Source organism: Ceratotherium simum, chromosome 20 (assembly GCF_057802395.1).
Source record: "Ceratotherium simum simum isolate JZ-2026a chromosome 20, ASM5780239v1, whole genome shotgun sequence".
NCBI classification, from domain to species: Eukaryota; Metazoa; Chordata; class Mammalia; order Perissodactyla; family Rhinocerotidae; genus Ceratotherium; species Ceratotherium simum.
Window position 1 is genome coordinate 27,036,838 of NC_141919.1, and position 19,166 is coordinate 27,056,003.

At 45.2% G+C, this 19,166-nt stretch overlaps 1 protein-coding gene across 1 annotated transcript; it reads left to right on the forward strand.

Moving 5' to 3' along the window:
- Positions 1-6,777: 6,777 nt before the first annotated feature.
- MLANA (melan-A) lies at positions 6,778-18,221 on the forward strand. The gene is made up of 4 exons (XM_004436816.3): positions 6,778-6,854; positions 11,383-11,479; positions 16,515-16,628; positions 17,949-18,221. Exons 1-4 carry the CDS (start codon positions 6,778-6,780, stop codon positions 18,015-18,017), a joined length of 357 nt encoding a protein of 118 aa, XP_004436873.2. The 3' UTR covers positions 18,018-18,221.
- Positions 18,222-19,166: the final 945 nt, after the last annotated feature.

A 19,166-nucleotide genomic window follows, 5' to 3' on the forward strand; every position in this document is an offset into this window, starting at 1 on the left:
GTTCAGTTCACTGAGGTTCTACCATGTGCCAGGCTCTGTGCTAGGCAACGGAGATACAGAGAAATGTAAACCCTACCTCCTCGAAGCTCAGGAACCCACGGATAAATCAGAGATGAGCAGATAATGTCAACATCATGCAGTAAGTGGTAGGATGGGAGTACAAACAGGGAGCACTTGAGAGCCTTCCACAGCCCCCTACGGGATTTCTTCTCACAGTGCTTATTAGGAAACAGCAAAGGCTAGGGAGACTTCTCAGGGATAAAGCCTAGCTCGATAAGCCCCGTATAACTGTGACAGTCACCATTTGCCAAATGTTGTAGACGGCAGCTCTATCGTTGTCTCTCTTGCACCCCTTCCTTCTTATTTTGGTAACAACGACCCAGATTCCCTCTGAAAATTTCTCCTTCCCTGTTTCATCAGCCTTGATGGGGTATTAACACCCCCACCCACAAGACCACTCCATGCCTGGGCAAGGATTTGGCACAAGACCCAAGCTACTCAAACAAGATTCTCCAAGGAATCTAAATCTCATACGCAAACGAGGATGAACTTGGTTAGAGCTGATTTCTTTCTGATGGCAACATCCTGAAGGGTCATCCATTAATTCCTTTTACCTGCATACACAGAACTGATCAATTCTATTCCTTTTTCAGGCCTGGTTTACTTTTTTTTTTTTTTAGTTCTGTGTGACACCTTCATAACCTCCCATTAATTTTCCTTACATCGTTAAGCAGCCAGAGTTGAGTTTCTGTTGCTGGCAACCGAAGAACCCTGACTGATGCAAGAGTTCACTCCACACCAGGCACATGAGCCCTCACCTAAGTACCTCCTCAAGAGACAGATACTGTGTTCCCTCTCTGCAGACGAAGAGACTGATGCTGAGAGTCTTGTGTACCTGAGGACACACAACTAGTCCATGCTGGGGCCAGCATTTGAATCAGAATCCAAAGCCTGGGATTTCTCCTATTCATCCCTCCATGTCACCAATCCAATGCCCTGCCATTTAAGGACAAGCTGCTGCTTCTAGATCTCATGTCAATATTATTTACAGTTTACAAAATGTTTTCACACACAACACTGCATGTAATCCTCATAGGCACCTGGGAGGTAGATATTTTCACGACACTGGAAAGTAGATTGACCCTGAGTCTGGTCAGCCTCACTTTTCCCCTTGCTTAAAACCTTTCTATGACTCAACACAGCCTGCAAAGTGAGTCCAAATGCCTCAGCATGTTGTTCCAAGTGCTTTGCGATTCAGGACCTGGGGCCTCAGGTACCCTTTCTGGTACTTTGAGCTCCAGCCATATAGAACTACTTGCAGTTCCCCAAACCTGCCAGGCTGTTCCATGCCTCTGAGTCCTCCCTCCAACTGGATGTCACCTTCCCACCCTCACCCCAAGTTGTGACTGGTAAACATTTACTTATCCTCCATGTAGAATGCCCTCCCACCCCATCTCATACCTGGTGAACCCCTGCTTACCTTTCCAGACTCAAATGCAGCTCATCTTCCTGAGAAACCTCTCCTGTGCCTCCTGCCCCCAAGGAGAACCAATAACCCCGCTGTACGCTGGGCAGGAATCTGGGGTGTCTCTAGCATTATCTGACATCGTAGTGGACACTGAGGTTGATCCCTCAATATCTTTCCACCCCAAAGGTCATTCTAATCCAGTCCTGCAATCCCATCCTTCTTGATAGCGAGTGACTGGTCAGAAGTGGCCATGGGATTATTAAATCCCATTTCTGATTTATTGGTGCTCTTCTCTGCCCACCTGAACAGCCTTGGGAACTGGACCATCGTTCATGCACTTGAGCCAGCCTCTGTGCACGTGTCGGGGCTGACGCTAGTGCTCCTGGGATAACTTTCCTGATGGAGGGGGAACTGACGAGCCCTCCCGACTCCTTCCTGAGAGTCCAGCCTGAGGCAGCAGAAGCCAACTCTTGCTCTTGGGTGTGGAGGGAGGAGGGGGCTCCTGTTGTCCTCCAGTGGTCCCTAGCCTGCTAGGGCTTCCCCGTCAGGCCCTCACATGGACACACCTTCATCCTGTTCCCGTCTTTACCTCACACTGCCCCTCCACCTTCAGAACTTCGCCCCCTACGCCTCTTTACTCCACAGGCAATTAGCTGATTAGCACTTAGCAGCCATCGGGCACAGGTGACCGTGAATTTCTGGCTTTACCCCACTCTCCCTCCCTCTCGAGGATGTTTGCACATCCAAAGGAGGTTCCCAGAAGCCTCAGCCTTTCTCAGTCTTCAGAAACTTGTCAGGCACGGCACTGGACGATTTTACACATTTTATTTCGTTTCATTCTCATGGCAATTTTGTAATTATTATTTATTCCCATTTTGTAGATGATGCTGCTGAAGCTCAGAGAGGTTGAGTAACTTGCCCAAGGTCACACAGGTAATAATGGGAGCTGGGACTCAAGGCCATTCTCTCTGGGGTGTAGGGAGTGCCGTCCACAGTCTGCCTCAATCACTGCAGAGACGGCTACCTGTCTTCTCTGCCTTTTGAAAAGCCAGTTCTGTTTGTTCCGTGTCTCCTACAAAAGGGCAGCAGCATCAACCCCCATTTACACAACGCCTTTTATAACATCCTAGCATTTTCTGTTGGGGTGTGTGTGAGATAGCATAAACTCAGTCTTGTGTGAAGCACTAAAGAAGGTTCTAAGCTCCAAGGAGGATAAATAAAGAGGATTCTGGGCCCTGAGCACTGTGAGCTGGAGGATTTTGAAAAGATCAAAGAGACAACTCTGCTGTCCCCAGCCCGTTCGTCAGGCAGGCCTGTGGTGCAAGGGGGCCAGGGCCCACCAGGTGGCAGCAGAGAGCCAGTCAGGGCCGCAAAGTGTAACTAGGCGCGAGCTCTCGCCCTGGGGCTGGGGCAGGGAAAGCAGCGCCACATCCAAACTCGAGGCAGGTTTGAGTGGGCTGAAGGGGTGATGGGTGGGGCAGGCTCGTAGTGACAGCTCACACGTAGTGACAATAGCTCACACTATTGTTGCTAAACTTATTCTGTGCCAGATACTGTGCCAAGCATGCGGTTAGCATTATCTCCTTGAACTCTCACAACTGATCTAGGTAGTAGATACTACTATTAGCCCTACTTTTTAGATCTATGCAATGAGGCTCCAGGGCGTTTCTGATTTGCCCAAGATCACACAGATTGAAGAGATGAAGTGCAGGCAGTTTGGGCTCTAGAGCCCCTGCTGTTAGCCTTGGTGGGGGTGGCGGGCTGCACTTCCAGGAAGAAAGGAAGTCCCCAGGAAGTGTGGAGGGTGAGGGCAGGTAGGGCCTGCCTTGGGCTGGCTTGGGGGTGGAGTCTGAGGCCTAGGCCAGTCCAAGGACAGCGATTAGGAGCCCAGGCAAGGGGAACTTCTGGGGACGCTTCTAGGAAACAGGATGTGGTAGGATTTTCAGGCTGAGGTTCCCGGGGAACCCTTATTTGAAGAAGCCGCCCCAGCTCATCCTGGGCACCTCTGAAGCTGCAAACCACTCAAAGACCCAAAGGGATGCCCTTGTAAGATCTGAGCAGGCCTCCCTTGCTGAGCTCCAGAAAGTAGATGAGCTGGAGAGTATGTCCCCAGACAGGTCATGGTGTCCCCAGAGTGCTGGGACTGGTCCTGTAGCCCCCTCTGGGGGGAGGGGATGATGCCAGCTGCCTTGCAGTCTCCACCCTGGAACAATGCCTGGACACACTCAAGGCCCCTGAATTAGCTCATGTCACCAGGGGGACTTGAGCGAGACCTGGGAGCTCCCCCTTGCCCTGAGATCCAGGTCAGTACCTCCCTCCTCCCTGGTCTTGCTGCCAATCATCCAGGGGCCCAGGTTAGTTACAGAGCCCAGCTTAGCTCAGACCTTCAGCTTCTGGGCTCAGAACTGCATCCTTCTTTCTAGACTAGCACCAACACTAGGCCTCTCTGGGAGTTACGGGACATAACTGCGAGGTTAGCTGCTCTCTAGCAGCTCTCCCTGAATCTGTCGACACCAAGGGCTTGTATCTTTCCTGATTTTTGTACAAAATCTCCTGAATCTGCCTCACTTCTGGAATCCAGACTAAGCATGTTCTATTACTCTGCCTCAGGGCTTTTGCATGGGTTGTTCTCTCTGTCTGTAATTCTCTTCCTCCATCTTCATATGGCTGAGGCCTTCTTGTCATTTAGGTCTCAGTTTACATTTTCCCTCCTTTTCAGAAAGGCTTTCCCTGTCTCGCCTAATAAGGATCACCTCCCTCTCTCTGTTTTGTCTCTCCCTTGCCATCTCCAGTGGTGATTATCCAGTAGGTTGATAATGCCCTCTCACAGGACAGTCCAAAATGGAAACTGGACAGAGTGGGGCCCTCGGATGTTATGGGGAAGGGGAACTCTCTGAGAACTCTCACATTCCTCAATTATGGGGGGTGTTTCGTTTGTCCACAGAGGTTACAGAGAGCTGGTGAGCAAAGGTAACCGTTCGATGCCACTGAAATCCTTCTGGACTATACACATGTGACTCTCAGGGTAGGTTATGATGTCGGGTCAAATCAGCCCTGGTTTCAGTTAGATCCGAGGTAGGTCCTATCTACCTTCAAAGAGAAAATTTTGTCTGCCCCTTAGAAATGCACGAAACCCACTCTCCCCAGGGGACAGTAGTCTCTGAGGGCATCACAAAGAAATCGGGGAGCTCAGCTTAGGAAGTTTTAGGGATCTTCTGTTTCCTCTTCTTGATCAGGAGGGGGTGGAATTAGAGGATCTCCACGTCTGACCCCAGAGGCTCTGCAACCCTCTGAGGTGGGGATGAGGGAGGGTGTAGGGTGCCCAGTTACATGTGAAGTTCAGATAAACAACAAATAATTTTTTAGTAAAAAATATGTCCCATGCAATAAGTGGGACATATTTATACCAAAAAATATTACATGGGACACAGTTATAGTAAAAGATTATTCATTGTTTCTCTGAAATTCAAATGTAACTGGCCATCTTACATTTTGACTGGCAACCCTAAGGAGGAGGGACTAGCATTCGAAATAACTGACTTCCCTGGGATGAAATCCTGGGATGGGGGAAAACAGATGCCACAGTGAGCCATGACTTTTTGAGGGGAGGAATGAAGTTGGTTTCTTTCACACCAATTAAGCAATCACAGACAACCCCGTCAGAAATCCAAACTCGTGACTAACATGGGACTCGAGACCAGGGGAAAAAAAATAAAAAAGATTAAGAGCCAGAGAAGCAAACTTCACACCCAGGGCGAGCCAGCAGACGGAGACGATCCCATCCAGGAAGGTGAGATCCCTGCCTTCTCACTCATGGTTGTGGTCCTCTTCTTTCAGATCATGGTTTGGGAGATTCTGGTGGACTCCACTGCCCTCCCTCGTTATCTCTCTGATGCTTGGCTGTCAGTAGATTTTCTCTTCAATGTTTGTGATTCTTCAGCTTCTGAGGGTTCACAAAGTCTCCTCCTAGATCCTCTCTCTACACTGCCAAGAAGCAAAGCAGAGAACCAGGAAAAGCGGTTTTTCAGGCTGCAGCCTGCTTGGGAGCAGCAGTATTCTCCTGTCACTTGAAGGACCGCTTCTCTTGGCTCGGGTGGAATGAGGTGCATTTGCTTTCCCTACATCATTTGCCAAGGCTCTAAGCTGGAGGTATAGATTTACAGAAACAATTTAATGCAGAATTAATTGAGTTTTGTGTCTGTAATTTTGAACACAGGGTTCACCTCTATGTTATTCACTTGAGATGATCAGTGAGTTCAACTGTAATTTCTTTTTACAACTGGGAAGGGCAAATTGCACATGAGATGCCCCAATAGAAGGGGTTCATGTGGTGAATTCCCCACTCTGCTCTCCCACTTCTCTCCTGCTGTTTTAAACAGGCTCATTAACATAACTCTATGGGGATCAGACCTTTGAAATTCATGAGAACAATAAGAGGCAAGACAAATACACATTAGCAAGAAGAGAAAAGAAACCATTGTTGGTTTTTAACAAACACATGTTAATTATGACCACTGCGGTTCATGAGCTTTTTGTTTGTCTGTTTGTATTATAGTTTAAAATTTTGTATAATAATTAAAAATATATATATATATATAATACAAATATATATATTTTTAAACCCTAGTCATGAGACTTGAATGAGGGAGAAGCAGAAATTCATTTTGGTGGGAGGGAAAACAAATTGTTAGACAAAATCAGGTCGTGGGCTTCCTTGGCTTATTTTGGGTGGGGTGAACATGGAGAAGCCCAGACACTTATGTGGGGGAGTTTCCTTGGTTGGAGAGTGGGCTTGGAGGATGCTGTGCTCAGCCACACACACAATATGTCATCAGAACCTTCTATTTGTCCAAGGATTGATATCAAATGATACTTTTGGAGAGAAATAACTCCTCTTCTTTTATTAAGCATAGTCCTGGGCCAGGGAAAGTAAGGAATGAATAAAAATGCTTTTTGTTTGTTTGCTTCTCTACAAGTTTATGGTATAGAGTCAAACTGAAAGCAAATGAAGAGCATTTTTCCCCCAAATAACAACTCAAGTTGAAAGTTTTTGCTTTTGTTTGTAGTTACTTCTTTGAATTTAATTTTCAGTTGGTGGAAGGGGTTAGAAACCTGAGCAATTTCCACTTGATATCAATGAATAAATCCTTTCACAGAGAGAAAGCAGGGGGTCCTGGCTGTCGTTGATGGTCACCTAGTGAGAATGTCTTTGTGGGTCTTTATGAGATGATGAGTGAGGACACTCTGGATGCATTAAATGATGCCTGTGTGCCCCTGCTGTTAGGTGTCCTGTGGCCTGACCCCACAAGATGCCAAGAGAAGAGGCTTACTTCGCCTATGGTTACCCCAAGACGGGGCACGGCCACTCCCACATCACAGCTGAAGAGTAAGTTCAAAACCGGACCCAGCAGGGTTTCCAGTTCGCCGTTTGCTGTCACAGCCTGCTGACTTCCACCAGCAATGTGCCTGTCCATAAATCTCTCTAGTTTTCCTTTCTCCAGGGATTAAAACTCTGGCAACGAGGTGAGGAGACCCTGTGGTCCTACAAGGGGTCACTCAAGCCTCTCTGAGGCCAAAGAGGCAAGGAGATAGGAATAGTAAAAAGTTGGATCTTACCATTTTTGTCTGCATTTTTGGCTATTAGGCCTTCGCTGTAGGTTCCCAGGCTGAAAAACATCTGTCTGGGCGCAAGACGCCTCTCTCCTGAAGCCTCACTCTGTCTATTCCACTCAGGCTCCTGGAGGTGGTTTGCAGACAGAACAAAGACGAGTTGCCAAAAAGCGAGTAAGGATGAAGGGCAGGTGTGTGTGACTCCACCAGCAGACTGACTCCAGGGCGAAGGTGGTGGTGATAACCTTTGCATCATAACTTTATCCTAAGGAAAGGTGTTTAGTGTTATGGATTAATTAAAAATAAGCATTTATATAATTAAGTATTTCTAAGTGCTAAGCATTATATAACCAGCCCAAGATGTTATTCTTGTCTTTGAAAAAATCTTACAATCTCATGGGAGAGTTAGGTTCGAGAATAATTTCAGCAAGTGTTGTAAATGGAACACAGGCTGCAGGGACACGCTGTGCCTGTACTAGAGTGGGCAAGGGTGTGGTGGTGGGAGCAGGGCCTCCACCCTCTTAGTGGAGACTCCAACGGGACAAACAAGGAACCAGGTTTTTATTTGGACCATCTCTTAAGTGGTCTGTTCAGAACTTCCTGCAAATCTGCTCTCTCTTTGGAAAGAACTATTGAAATATCTTTTCTAGAGTGAACTATCAGGGGCAAGCAAGACGTAGAACCCATCCGAGGCCCCAAGGAAGAATTCAGGCTGGGAGCATTTCCTCAGAAGACCGTAGTGAGACATCCTAACATCGCTGCATGGTCAGTTAGGGTTGGGGGTGGTGAGATCTTCTGAAAAAATGTCCCAAGAGCAAAAGTATACTCTTTAGGGAGTACATTGTACATGGTATTAGGTAGGATATTGTTTCGGTTCTGTATGATGACTCAGTAGACTCTGTCTCTGTGAAACCTCAGCAGAGAGGGGTGCTCTCAGTTGAGAGGATGTTAAGTCACCTGTGGAACTTGTGAAAATGCAGTTTCCTAGACACTGCCACCCAAAAGGCTGACGTGGTAGGTCTGGGGGTGGGGGCCCTGGATCTACACTATAACATGCACCTCAGGTGACTCTGCTGCAGGAGGTATTTGGTGACCCTCTGAGGAGCCCTGCCTGGCTAGGTCGTGGGTTCTTTTGGTTCCTCTGGCATATCCTGGCGTTTTCTGCTCTGTCAGTCACTCGGTGTGCGTGAGGGCAACATGACTGTGTGTACAGTGCTGGAACAGAGCTCTGTCTGTGTCCAGATGTCCAAGGGGATGACCATAAACCTGTGGGTAAAATTAGATGTAGGCATGCTGGGAATTGAAGCAGCTGCCTTCAGTCACGAGAGCCCACTGAGCGCTCCTTGTGACAGCTTCCCTCCAGGAAACGGTGGTACAGCAGGGAAAGCACTGGCCCGGGAGATGGGAGGCCTGAGTCTCGCCCAAATTCTATCACTCACTCGCTGCGTATCTCAGGCCAGTACTCTGAATGCTGGTTCTGTCACCTACCAGTTGTACAACCTTGGGCATTTTACCAGCCTAAAGTCTTGCGGATGTCAGATGTAAAATGAATACCATACCTACTTCAGAAGATTGTTGTGAGGATGGAATGAAAGCCTGTAAGTGGGGCGCTTGGCACAAATCGGTGCTCAATGAATGGTAGAATAGCCATTAATGTGGAGGTGAGGCTCATGAATCTAGGTAGGTCTTGGCTTCATGATCTAGAAAGTGGGTGGGTGTTGGCCTGCGTAATTAGGTTCATCCCATGGGTCTCTCTACTCCATTTGGAGAGGACAGGATAGGCTCAGTGCCTCAGCAGCCTTGAGATGGAGGTTGTCTGGTGGGTGGTACTGAGCAAAGTTCTCTCCAGGAGAAGCCTCAGTTAGACCTTGTTCACCTGAGCTGCTCAATCTCTTATAAACCACCCAGCTCTGCAGAGCCTTTCTTTAGCAAGTCACAGAAAAAAGACTCAGCACTGTCCACTTTAATCATGCTGTAATGTGGAAAATCAGGCAGATGTTAGCAAACTGACAACATTATGCAGGGAAAGCACAGCCCCTGGCCCCATTTCCAGGGCCTTTGTGGTAAATAATGCTTCCCATGGGCCACTGGACACAGGGCCCAAGAGGCTGCCTTAGATGCCCGGGTTGCATCCTGCTGCTCAGGAGCAGAGCCGTCTCAGTAAGTGACGCTGCAGCTTTGCTCTAGGTTCAGCTCAGACACTTCTGGCCAGAGCTGAGCCTCCATGCTATTTCTTTCAGTAATCCATGCCTGGCCAGCCACGAGGTGCTTACTAAATCTTTCCTGAGTGCTTGACTCCAAAGGTCAGCTAGCCTCTCTGACTTGGCAGCCACGCAGGCTGGGGAGGTCAGGCCTCTCATCTTAGCATCCCCACAGCTCTATCCCTGGCTCCATTCTGGGATGACTCTTCCAGGCCACTCAGGTGAGACCAGAAAAAGCAGCAAGCGCTGTCCCCTCTGGTCTGGTCCTTGGTGATCCTGGACTGGATTCCTGGAGCAAGTGGAGGCCAGACAGGAGCTTGCCTAGCTGAGCATAAACTTGGGACATGTGTCCTACCAGCTGGGCTGGGCTCTGGTGAGCCTATGCAATAGTTTTAGTCTCAGAGATCTCTAAATCCCACAAGTCCTCCTTCCATCCCTTCAGTCAGAATGTGCCAGCTCTAAGCCCTGGGTGGCCAGTTTCCATGCTCTCCCCTTCTGTTAATTACCTCCTCTCCACCCCCACTCCAATCCTGCTCCGTGAAAGTTGCCAATCCTCTCATTCTCACTAGAGTATCAATGACCCACCAGAGGTTAAAGTAACAGAGAATTAAGCTGTTAGGCCAATGGAATGAATCTTTAAAGATGGTATTTCAGGTCTTCAGTTCCAATTGCAAATGCCAAAAAAAAAGAAAAAAGAAAAAAGAAAAAAGATGATGTTGGGACTAACATTATGCCACAAATCCACATACTTGTAAACAGTTATTTTATTTTACTTTCTTATTTATTTATTTTTTTTTGTGAGGAAGATCAGCCCTGTGCTAACATCTGCCAATCCTCCTCTTTTTTGCTGAGGAAGACTGGCCCTGGGCTAACATCTGTGCCTGTCTTCCTCCACTTTATATGAGATGGCGCCACAGCATGGCCTGACAAGCAGTGCATCGTGCTCGCCCGGGGTCCGAACCCGGGCCGCCAGCAGCGGAGTGTGTGCACCTAACTGCTATGCCACAGGGCTGGCCCCGTAAACAGTTATTTTAAAGAAGACATTAAATGGCTCATTCATTTTGCAGAGAGACTGGTATTATGGGAGAGAGGATGTGAATTTGTAATCACCCATAATTCATTTGTTTCACCGTCCATCTAACTGTCCATTTATTCATCCATCCATCCATCCATCTTCAAAATATATTTCCTGAAACACCTATATACTTGACCCTTTCTAGGCATTGAGGAAACAAATTGAAAAACAAACCAACCAAAACCCCAAAAACTCCTCTGGGAGCTCTTTTTCTAGAAAAGACAGGTAAGCACACTGCTGATTAACATCACAGGGCTGCCTATTAGAGAAGCCAGGATGGGTTGCCTTCATACTGGGAGGGCTGATGCTGAGTCTAGGAACATGAGTGTATTAGTCAGGGCAGGAATGGAGAGAGGAGATGGGCAAACAGCGAGGAGGGAAGTTTTGGGCAGAGAGGGCACAAACACAACTGACAGAGATTCAAGTTCAAATCCTAGCTCCATCTTGTGCTATCTCTGTATAACCATCAGCAAGGCACTTAACCTCTACATGTATTTCTTCTGTGAAATGGAGGTGACAAGTGGTGCCTACCTTATAGGGCTGTTGTGAGAATTAAATAAGCTAATGTATGTAGAATATTTAGCATGGCATCCAGCTTATAGCAGATGTTGAGTCAAGGTTAATTTCCATTTCCTTTTTGTGGACTGATAGTTGGGGAAAATGTTCTGAACTAGCTCCAATGAAAAGAAAAGATAATTCAGTCTCAATAAATATATTGTCCACATGAGGGTCAGTTGCTACTGCACCTCTTGCGCCTGGAACTTGGGTGCTTGGGCCGTGTCACTTAGCCCTGCTCCTGTGGGTACACACCTGAGAGGCTCCTAGAGAAGATCCTGTCCCTGGATACAGGTGCTGGAGGCCTGGTGGGTGCCCGGTGTGGTGTGGGGTGGGAAACTATTTGGGGACTGGGAGGGGCTGCTCTGGGCTGGGAAAGCCCCTGTGAAGAGAGAAAAAGAGTGATGCACGTGTCATCACAATCTGGAACAAGGTTTCTGTACCAAGGTGCATTTGTCTATCTCTTGGGCCAGGGCTGCAGGGATTGGCATCCTGATAGTGATCCTGGCAATTTTACTGCTCATCAGCTGCTGGTATTGTAGAAGACGAAGTGGATACAGAAGCTTGAAGGTTGGTAAAATTCCCACTGCTGGGACCCCTCCAGATCCAGGACCCCTTCCCCCTTCTGCCTCTGAATTTCCAGGGAGTGGGGTAACATTCTCATGATCACCTTTGGCTCTGACTTCTGTTTCTGATGAATCTTTCTCCACATTGTAATTCTTGCAACTCTTCCTTTGCCTTTTTGCCCAGGCATGGACCCCGGGAACTTGGGCCATCTCTTTGGTTCTACTCACAGCACACTTGAGTGCCTGGCCGTTATGTGTAGCTGAGCACTGAGAGTTTGTGGAGCACAGGGGAAGGGTTCGTGGTCCTCTTGCACAGCAAACAGCAGCATATTAGACACTCCAGTTCATACCAGTCCTTCTGGGGATTCTCACTGGTTCTGTTACTCCACTTAGGAGCCTGCTCCCCTCACCTTGCCTCTTCATCCCTTTTCTCTCAGGTTGCTGGGGAATTCCAAGTTCTTCTAACTCTGTTATACCAAGCAACCCACCATACCCAGAACCCATCCAGCCATCATTGCAATGAGGAAACCACCCATACCTCAGTAACAGGAAGGATCACTGAGTTTTTAACAGGCTCCATCCTCCTTAGATGACCAATGTGGTTTAAATAGTATTTTTTCTTCTTTACCCACATGAGCAAGCAGCTAACACAATGATGCAGTCCAGTCTTCTGGCAGCAGGATCTCCCATGAGTGGGAAACATCAACTGAGTCTCTAAACTATAAAAACTACAAGTTTCAGGGGCGGGCCTGGTGGTGTAGTGGTTAAGTTCATGCACTCCGCTTTGGCAGCCCAGGGTTCGTGGGTTTGTGATCCTGGGCACAGACCTACACACCGCTCATCAAGCCATGCTGTGGCAGCGTCCCACATACAAAAATAGAGGAAGATTGGCACAGATGTTAGCTCAGGGCCAATCTTCCTCAAAACAAAAACAAAACCACAAGTTTCAGAAACCTCATTTCAAAGCCAGCTAGCACTTTAGCACTTAAGCATCCAAAGATATTTTCCATAGTGAGCAATGGAATAAAAGGAGAGCTGCAATTCTCTCTCTCTCTCTTCTCTCTTTCTTGTTACTGTAGATCTGAAAGCTTCTGAGGTTGACACATAATGGAAAAAAAATTGGTCTTTACAAAAGACGTTGGAAAGTTCCATTTCTCATTCAGCAAGCACTTCGTTTAGAGGAAAAGGTTCTGTTATGGAGAGGAGGGTTGGTGTGGGTGGGGGCTGGAGCTTGGCAGTCGGAGGAGGAGGAGAAGTGGAAGGTGAGATGCAGTTTCAAATTCTTCTCCTCCTTGCCAGAAAGCTTGGGCAGTCCCTAGTGTCCCTTTCTGTAAGGCTCATCTTGCCAGAGTGTACCAAACACAAACCATGAAAGACAAGGCGAGTTTGGGGGCTGCCACACCCACCGAGCGGCAGGCCTTTAGTGTGCTGACATCTAGTGGGCGGGAGGAGAAGATGCTGAGTCTGAAGAAGACTCCAAACCAAATACCATAGGAAAGCCTTGGGTTAGGAGGTGGGGATGGGACTCCTGCTCATATGACGTGTCTCTGTGGCTGTCCACAACAGGTTAGTTGGGGAGAGACTTTGCTCTGTCCCAGAACTCCATTTGTAGCTCTGGCATGGGGGGTTAGGACGTTGCCTTATAATTGGTTATTTACTTTTTGCCTCTTTTACCCCTTCTTTCTCCCCCTTTTATGAACCAGGACAGAGAATATTTCTCACTCATGTTTGTACTTCCACTGCCGAGGGTGGTGCCTGGCACATGGCAGTCACCCAACTGTATGGCATCAGGATTTGATCTGTCTGCCACTGACTTGCTTGGTGACCTTAAATTTTAACTTCACTGAGCCTCATTTGCTTTGTTCTACACCTAGATAATGTGATGTAATATGATGTATATCAGTTTTTATTTAATATATATTTCATTCTATACTTCTATTTCATTCTATTTTTGCATATAAAACACACAATGATTTAGTCATTCAAGGAGTAAAAGCTATACAAACTCAATATGTTGGTACCCATTTCCTAACTGTTCACAATTACTAGCTTGATGCTACTGGACAAAAGACAATGATTTTTTTCCTTTCTGCTTCGACATTCTCATCTTACACTCATCCAGTTGAAGAATTACAGAGAGTCTTAAGGTTGTGGGCTCAGATACTGTGAACATTCTGCTTGGTAAAGTTCAAGTTCAACCTGCCGTGCCTCCATCCCTCTAGGTCTAGATCAATGATTTGAAGTTTCTGGAATTTTTATGAGATAGAACTGTGTTTAAATTCCCTGGTTACCCAAGGGTCTAAACATCTGTCCTTTATTTTTAAAATTAATATTAAAATCTTATTTTGAGACTTTCATGTCTCCTGAAAAACCAGGCTGGGGATCAGCAGTCTAAGAAATTTAGGCAAAATTATGTAAAATAGTGCACTAAGTACTGCATTTATTTACATAATTACCTCCCTGTCTGTCTTTGGTGATTCTAGTTTCATTTTAAAACAGAAGAACATAAGTGACAGTAAATGCAAGCTTTGGGACTGGCATTACTCCACCTTCAGTATCCTTCACTAAGCTTTGAAATGTCTGCTTTCCTGCTTTCATTGACCACAGAATGGTAGCAAAGTTGGTTGGAATTAAGGCCTCCTAAAATTTCTCACTTGGCTAACAATTCTTCTCAGACCCAAAGAATATCTTTTGAAAGGAAAGACTGCTTTTTGCAGCAACATGTTTCTGTAGGAAAATGATCTGTAAGGGACTAGACATTTTTGGTTTTTTTTGTCCCCAAAGCCCCAGTACATAATTGTATATTCTAGGTGTAAGTGCTTCTAGTTCTTCTGTGTGAGCCACCACCACAGCATGGCTACTAACAGATGAGTGGTGTGGTTCCCTGCCCAGGAACCAAACCCAGGCTGTCGAAGCGGAGCGTGCCAAACTTTAACCGCTAGGCCATCAGGGCTGGCTCTGGATGTTGGTTTTTGTATTTACTAGTTTTAGTCTTTCACGTGGAAGTTTGGAACATAATACTTTTTATTCTTGGAGAACTTCGAGGCCCTGCTGACAGCTCAGTTTACACTCATGTCTCATGGTGTTGTGTTTCTCAATGTATGGTCAGGGGCCCCTGCACTCAAATCACCTGGGTTCCTGCTAAAATGCAGATTCCGGGACCATGTCTGGTGGTGGGACCTAGGAACCTACATTTTAACATGCACACTGAAGTTTGAATGCAAATGCGGAGAATTGGCAGTGAACTAGGGGAGTGGATCATGCTCCTAACCCACGGCAGGTGAGAGATTTATAAAATAGAAAAAGAATAAAAGCGATAATTGAGGTAAAGGGAGAGAACACAAGAAACACCTTACCTGAGGTGTACCACTGGGAGTTGGGGAGGGGAGCAGAACCTCCCTGAGTCTTCACAGTATTAGGGTCCTTGTGCATATATCCCTCCAGGGAATAGAGTCAATGATAATTTCAGGCTAGAGTTTAGGAAAACTACTTTACAGTCTGTACAGTGTGTAGGTATCAGCCCAATCCATGTCTGGCCTCATCCAACTGATGTTCCAAACATGTCTCCTCCCTGGGAAACCCACCTTGAGGCCCCTCTTTTCCAACCTAGTGTACCCCAATGACGAGCCCTGGTCTGCAGACAAGCCTGAAGAGCTGCTGGACTCCTGCATGGCCTCCCTGTTCCAGCCCCTCTCAGCCAGCACCACAGAAATGCTGTTAATGCCCCACGGGCTGGATTTGGCTCACAGATATGTTTGGGCCTGTATTTTAAAAAACTGAATTAGGTGCCAACATTTAAACGTAACATTTTACATAAAAATCTCGATTTCTAGTTTCTTCTTTAAAAAATCAAAAGATCTGGCAAAAACTGGCAGGTATGCCATGGTTGTCCCCTTAGATGGGATATACACTCCCTCCTTTCCTATGGCCCCCACCTGGCCCCACCTGATCCCCCTGAATTACCTGCCTGGTCCCTCTAAGTATCTGAGGATAGCTGAGTTGCCCAGGTGCAGGCGATAAGGAGGTGCCCTGTCTGCAGAGAAGTGGTTCTGGGTGCGGCCCTGGACCAGCAGTATCGGCACCACGTGGGAAATGCAAATTCACGGGCCTCACCCGAGACCTAGGTTCTGTGTGTGGGTCCCGCAATCGGTGTTTAACAAGCCCTGCAGGTGACGCTGATGCATGCTCAAGTTTGAGAACCACTGCCGTGGAGAATGCAACAATAATAATAAAAGCGACTCAAAGTTAGTCTGCTTTTTCTTATCACAATGTGCCAGCAATTTCAAACGATGTCAGCGAGGAAATACTGCACCTCACCAGGGTGGACCGCTTCTGCAGTCCCCACTTTGGGATGTGTCTCTGTCTTGTACCAACTGCTGTCATTCTATTCTGGGATGAAGACAGACAGCATCACCCCTCAACCTATGCAAAGCACCAAACCAAGCTTTACCCTCCCACCCCAGTAACTCAGGGTGCACAACTTCACCTTAGACCGACTTGCCATCATTGTTACAACCTGACTTGGAAGCTCAGGGCTAAACCACAGCGTTTCTATCACAACATGCGCGTTCACAGTGTTTAAGATATTTTGCTGTCGTTATGGGGAAGGCAGAAATAGACAGTGTGTCCCTCTTGTCAAGTTGCTCATACGTTTGTCCTCACTGTGATACCAGCTTCTGCCTCACTAGCTCTGATCTACTCCACTTGCAGTCATTCTCTGAGGTTCACTTTTTAAATTCACTTTTTCTCCTTCCCTTCAAAAATATTTGTTGACTGACTATTGGGTTTCAGGCACTGTACCGTGCTTTACCTTTAGTTAATTCCTACAACAACTCTGAGAGGTAGGTGGTATTATCTTCATATTACAGATGGAAAAACTGGAATTCAGAGAGGTTAAGTGACTAGCCTGAGGACGCACAGTGAGTAAGTGGCAAAACCAAGGTTAAAACCCATTCTTAAAATCTCGGCTTCCTTCTCTTTTCTTTAATGGACTCAATGAGTTTTTCTCATTCACTGACCTTGATGAATTCATATTTCAGGACAAAAGCATTTATGCTGGCACTCAAAGTACCTTAACAGGAAGATGCCCGCGAGAGGGGTCTGGTCACCAGGACAGCAAACTGCCTTTTCAGGAGGACAATTGTGAACCTGCGGTAGGTTGAGATCCCGTATCTTGGTGTTTTTGTGTATGGCTGCTTTTAACTCAAATGAATAAAATTATTCCCATTTAAAAAGCAAGGGCAATGTGAATGTACTTAATGCTACTGAACTGTATACTTAAAAATGGTTAAAACGGTAAATTTTATGTTATGTATATTTTACTGTAATAAAAAAATAAATAATAATAAAGATAAAAAACAAAGGAATCACAGAGATTTTCTTAAAATGTGTCCTCTAATATCCAGATTTTCCAGAGTCGATAATGAGATCCCTACATGTAAGATCCAAGGAAGTTGGTTCTGGATACATCATCCTTTTGTCTTATGTTTTTAATATATTTGCCTTTGTCCTGAATGTACATATATCTAAGGGAGAGAAAAAAGGATTTATTATTAATAGTATGGAGCCATGCTGTCCAAAACAGTAGCTACCAGTCACATGTGTCTAATTGAGCACTTGAAACGTAGTAGTTTGAATTAAGATGTGCTGTAATACATACTAGATTTCAAAGACTTAGTATGAGGAAAAGAATATGAATAATTCATTAATGATTTTTATATTGATTACATGTTGAAATGATAATATTTTGATATGTGGGGTTGAATAAAATATGTTATTAAGATTAATTTTACCTGTTTCTTTTTATTTTTTTAAGGTAGCGACTAGAAATTGTAAAATCACATATGTGGTGTACTATATTTCTACTGGACGGGGCTGGTATAGATGCAGTGTATCATAACGGTTGAGAACACTGACTCTGGAGCTGTGTTTGATTTTTAGCTCCATGACTTACTAGTTGTGTGACCTTGGACAAGTGACTTAACCTCCTCATGCCTCAGTTTCCCAACCTGTAACAAGAAAACAATGAAAATACTCCTAGAGTTGTTGTGCGCATTAAATGAAGGCCAGACATGTTTGTGCTCTGTTGAGAGTAGCAATGGCCTTTAGACACAACTAAAAGGATCTATGTGGTAAAGATGCAATGTACATTAGTGTTTGTTTATTCAAGAATTTATTAGTTAAGGCTTGGGACTTCTACTGACAAGGATAATTCAGGTATCAATAAATTTTTGAGATTTTGAGAAGCCCCTCAGCCCTACTTTTGTCTCCTCCTCCCCCCAACAATATTTCAACATACACACTTGTGAATTTAACATTGATTACCTCATTGGGTGGAAATCAGATGTGGACATTTATAAGTTTCAGTCCAGAGCAAAAGTATAAATATCATGCTAACTATTTTGACTTGATCCCTCTCCCAGAAACATATGCACTGTTGCCAAGAATATACTCTCCCTTTCTCATTTTCATAGGTTCCCAATGCTCCACCTGCCTATGAGAAACTCTCTGCAGAACAGTCACCACCACCTTATTCACCGTGAGAGTCAGCAAGGCTCCTGAGAGATGCTGGAATGATTTCCTTCACACTTTTGCTTGAAATTAATATGGACATCTAATGTTCTGCATCGGAATGCTACAGAAACAGTGTACATCATCTCTAATAATAAGCTTAGAGTTAAATTCTTTAGGACAACTAGCAATACTAATTAAGTGAGGAAATGAGAAATATTAAAATGAGAAAAACTTTGTCAATAAACGTAATGAATGATACTATCTGTGCTAGTAGTAATGCTAATAAATCTACAGTGTTATTTTCTGAGGGACAGAATTCAAGAGTGTGTTCTAGGATCAACCAGTTTCTTTTTAGTTGAAATTTAGCTAATAACTATCAAATAACTATTCTGATTTTTGAAGAAGCATCCCTTGACCAACATGAACTCTAACAGAATTATTGCAGGTGAGTCTGTGCTATGGAGTGCTCACAAAGGATACCTTTACAGGTTTAAGACCAAGAGCTGATTGACCTACCAAATAATAGACAGATTCATATGATCAGGAACATGTCAATAACGTGTCTTTGTGTTCTAAAATTCCATGATGCTACAGTAATATACTGCATAGATCCTGTATCTTAAGTAATACATATAATGCAGTTCTAATTACATTTCACTTCAAGGCTCAATGCTATCATAATTAATGACAAGAATTTTCTATTAAACCAGAAGGTGGTATGAGGATTTAAATAAGTAAAAGCTACTGTAGTTTGGCTGATGTCTTGCCTTATACGTTCCAATGGTAATTTAGTTCTTTGCGCTCCCAAATCCCTCTCAAGAGAATATATAGAAGAAATTATAAATGATCAGAGATTCTGGAATGGTGTTATTATTTGCATAGCAACATTATAATTTTTTTTGGTTGACATCTACATATCACCTATAATATTATTTAATGTTTTTCTTACAGTCAGCGCATTTAAAAAAATTTTTGGCTTATATTTATATCACTCCCCTAAATAGAAAATCAGTATCATTTTCCATAAGTAGAGGATAACTATAAAAATGAAGATAAGGAAAATGAACTATTTTTATTAAAACCTAGGAAGATACTGATGGTCACAGAAGGCTGTCAACCTGAGACTTGCTCTCTTTACTAAAGTGGGAGATTAGCAAGAATCAGAGAAAAGCTTTTAA

Excerpts from the sequence above, each read along its gene's own strand:
- MLANA (XM_004436816.3), top strand. The coding sequence starts at position 6,778 with ATGCCAAGAGAAGAGGCTTACTTCGCCTATGGTTACCCCAAGACGGGG. Across the intron at positions 11,480-16,514 it reads GTGGATACAGAAGCTTGAAG|GACAAAAGCATTTATGCTGG; the intron begins GTTGGTAAAATT and ends TTCATATTTCAG. Across the intron at positions 16,629-17,948 it reads AGGACAATTGTGAACCTGCG|GTTCCCAATGCTCCACCTGC; the intron begins GTAGGTTGAGAT and ends TCATTTTCATAG.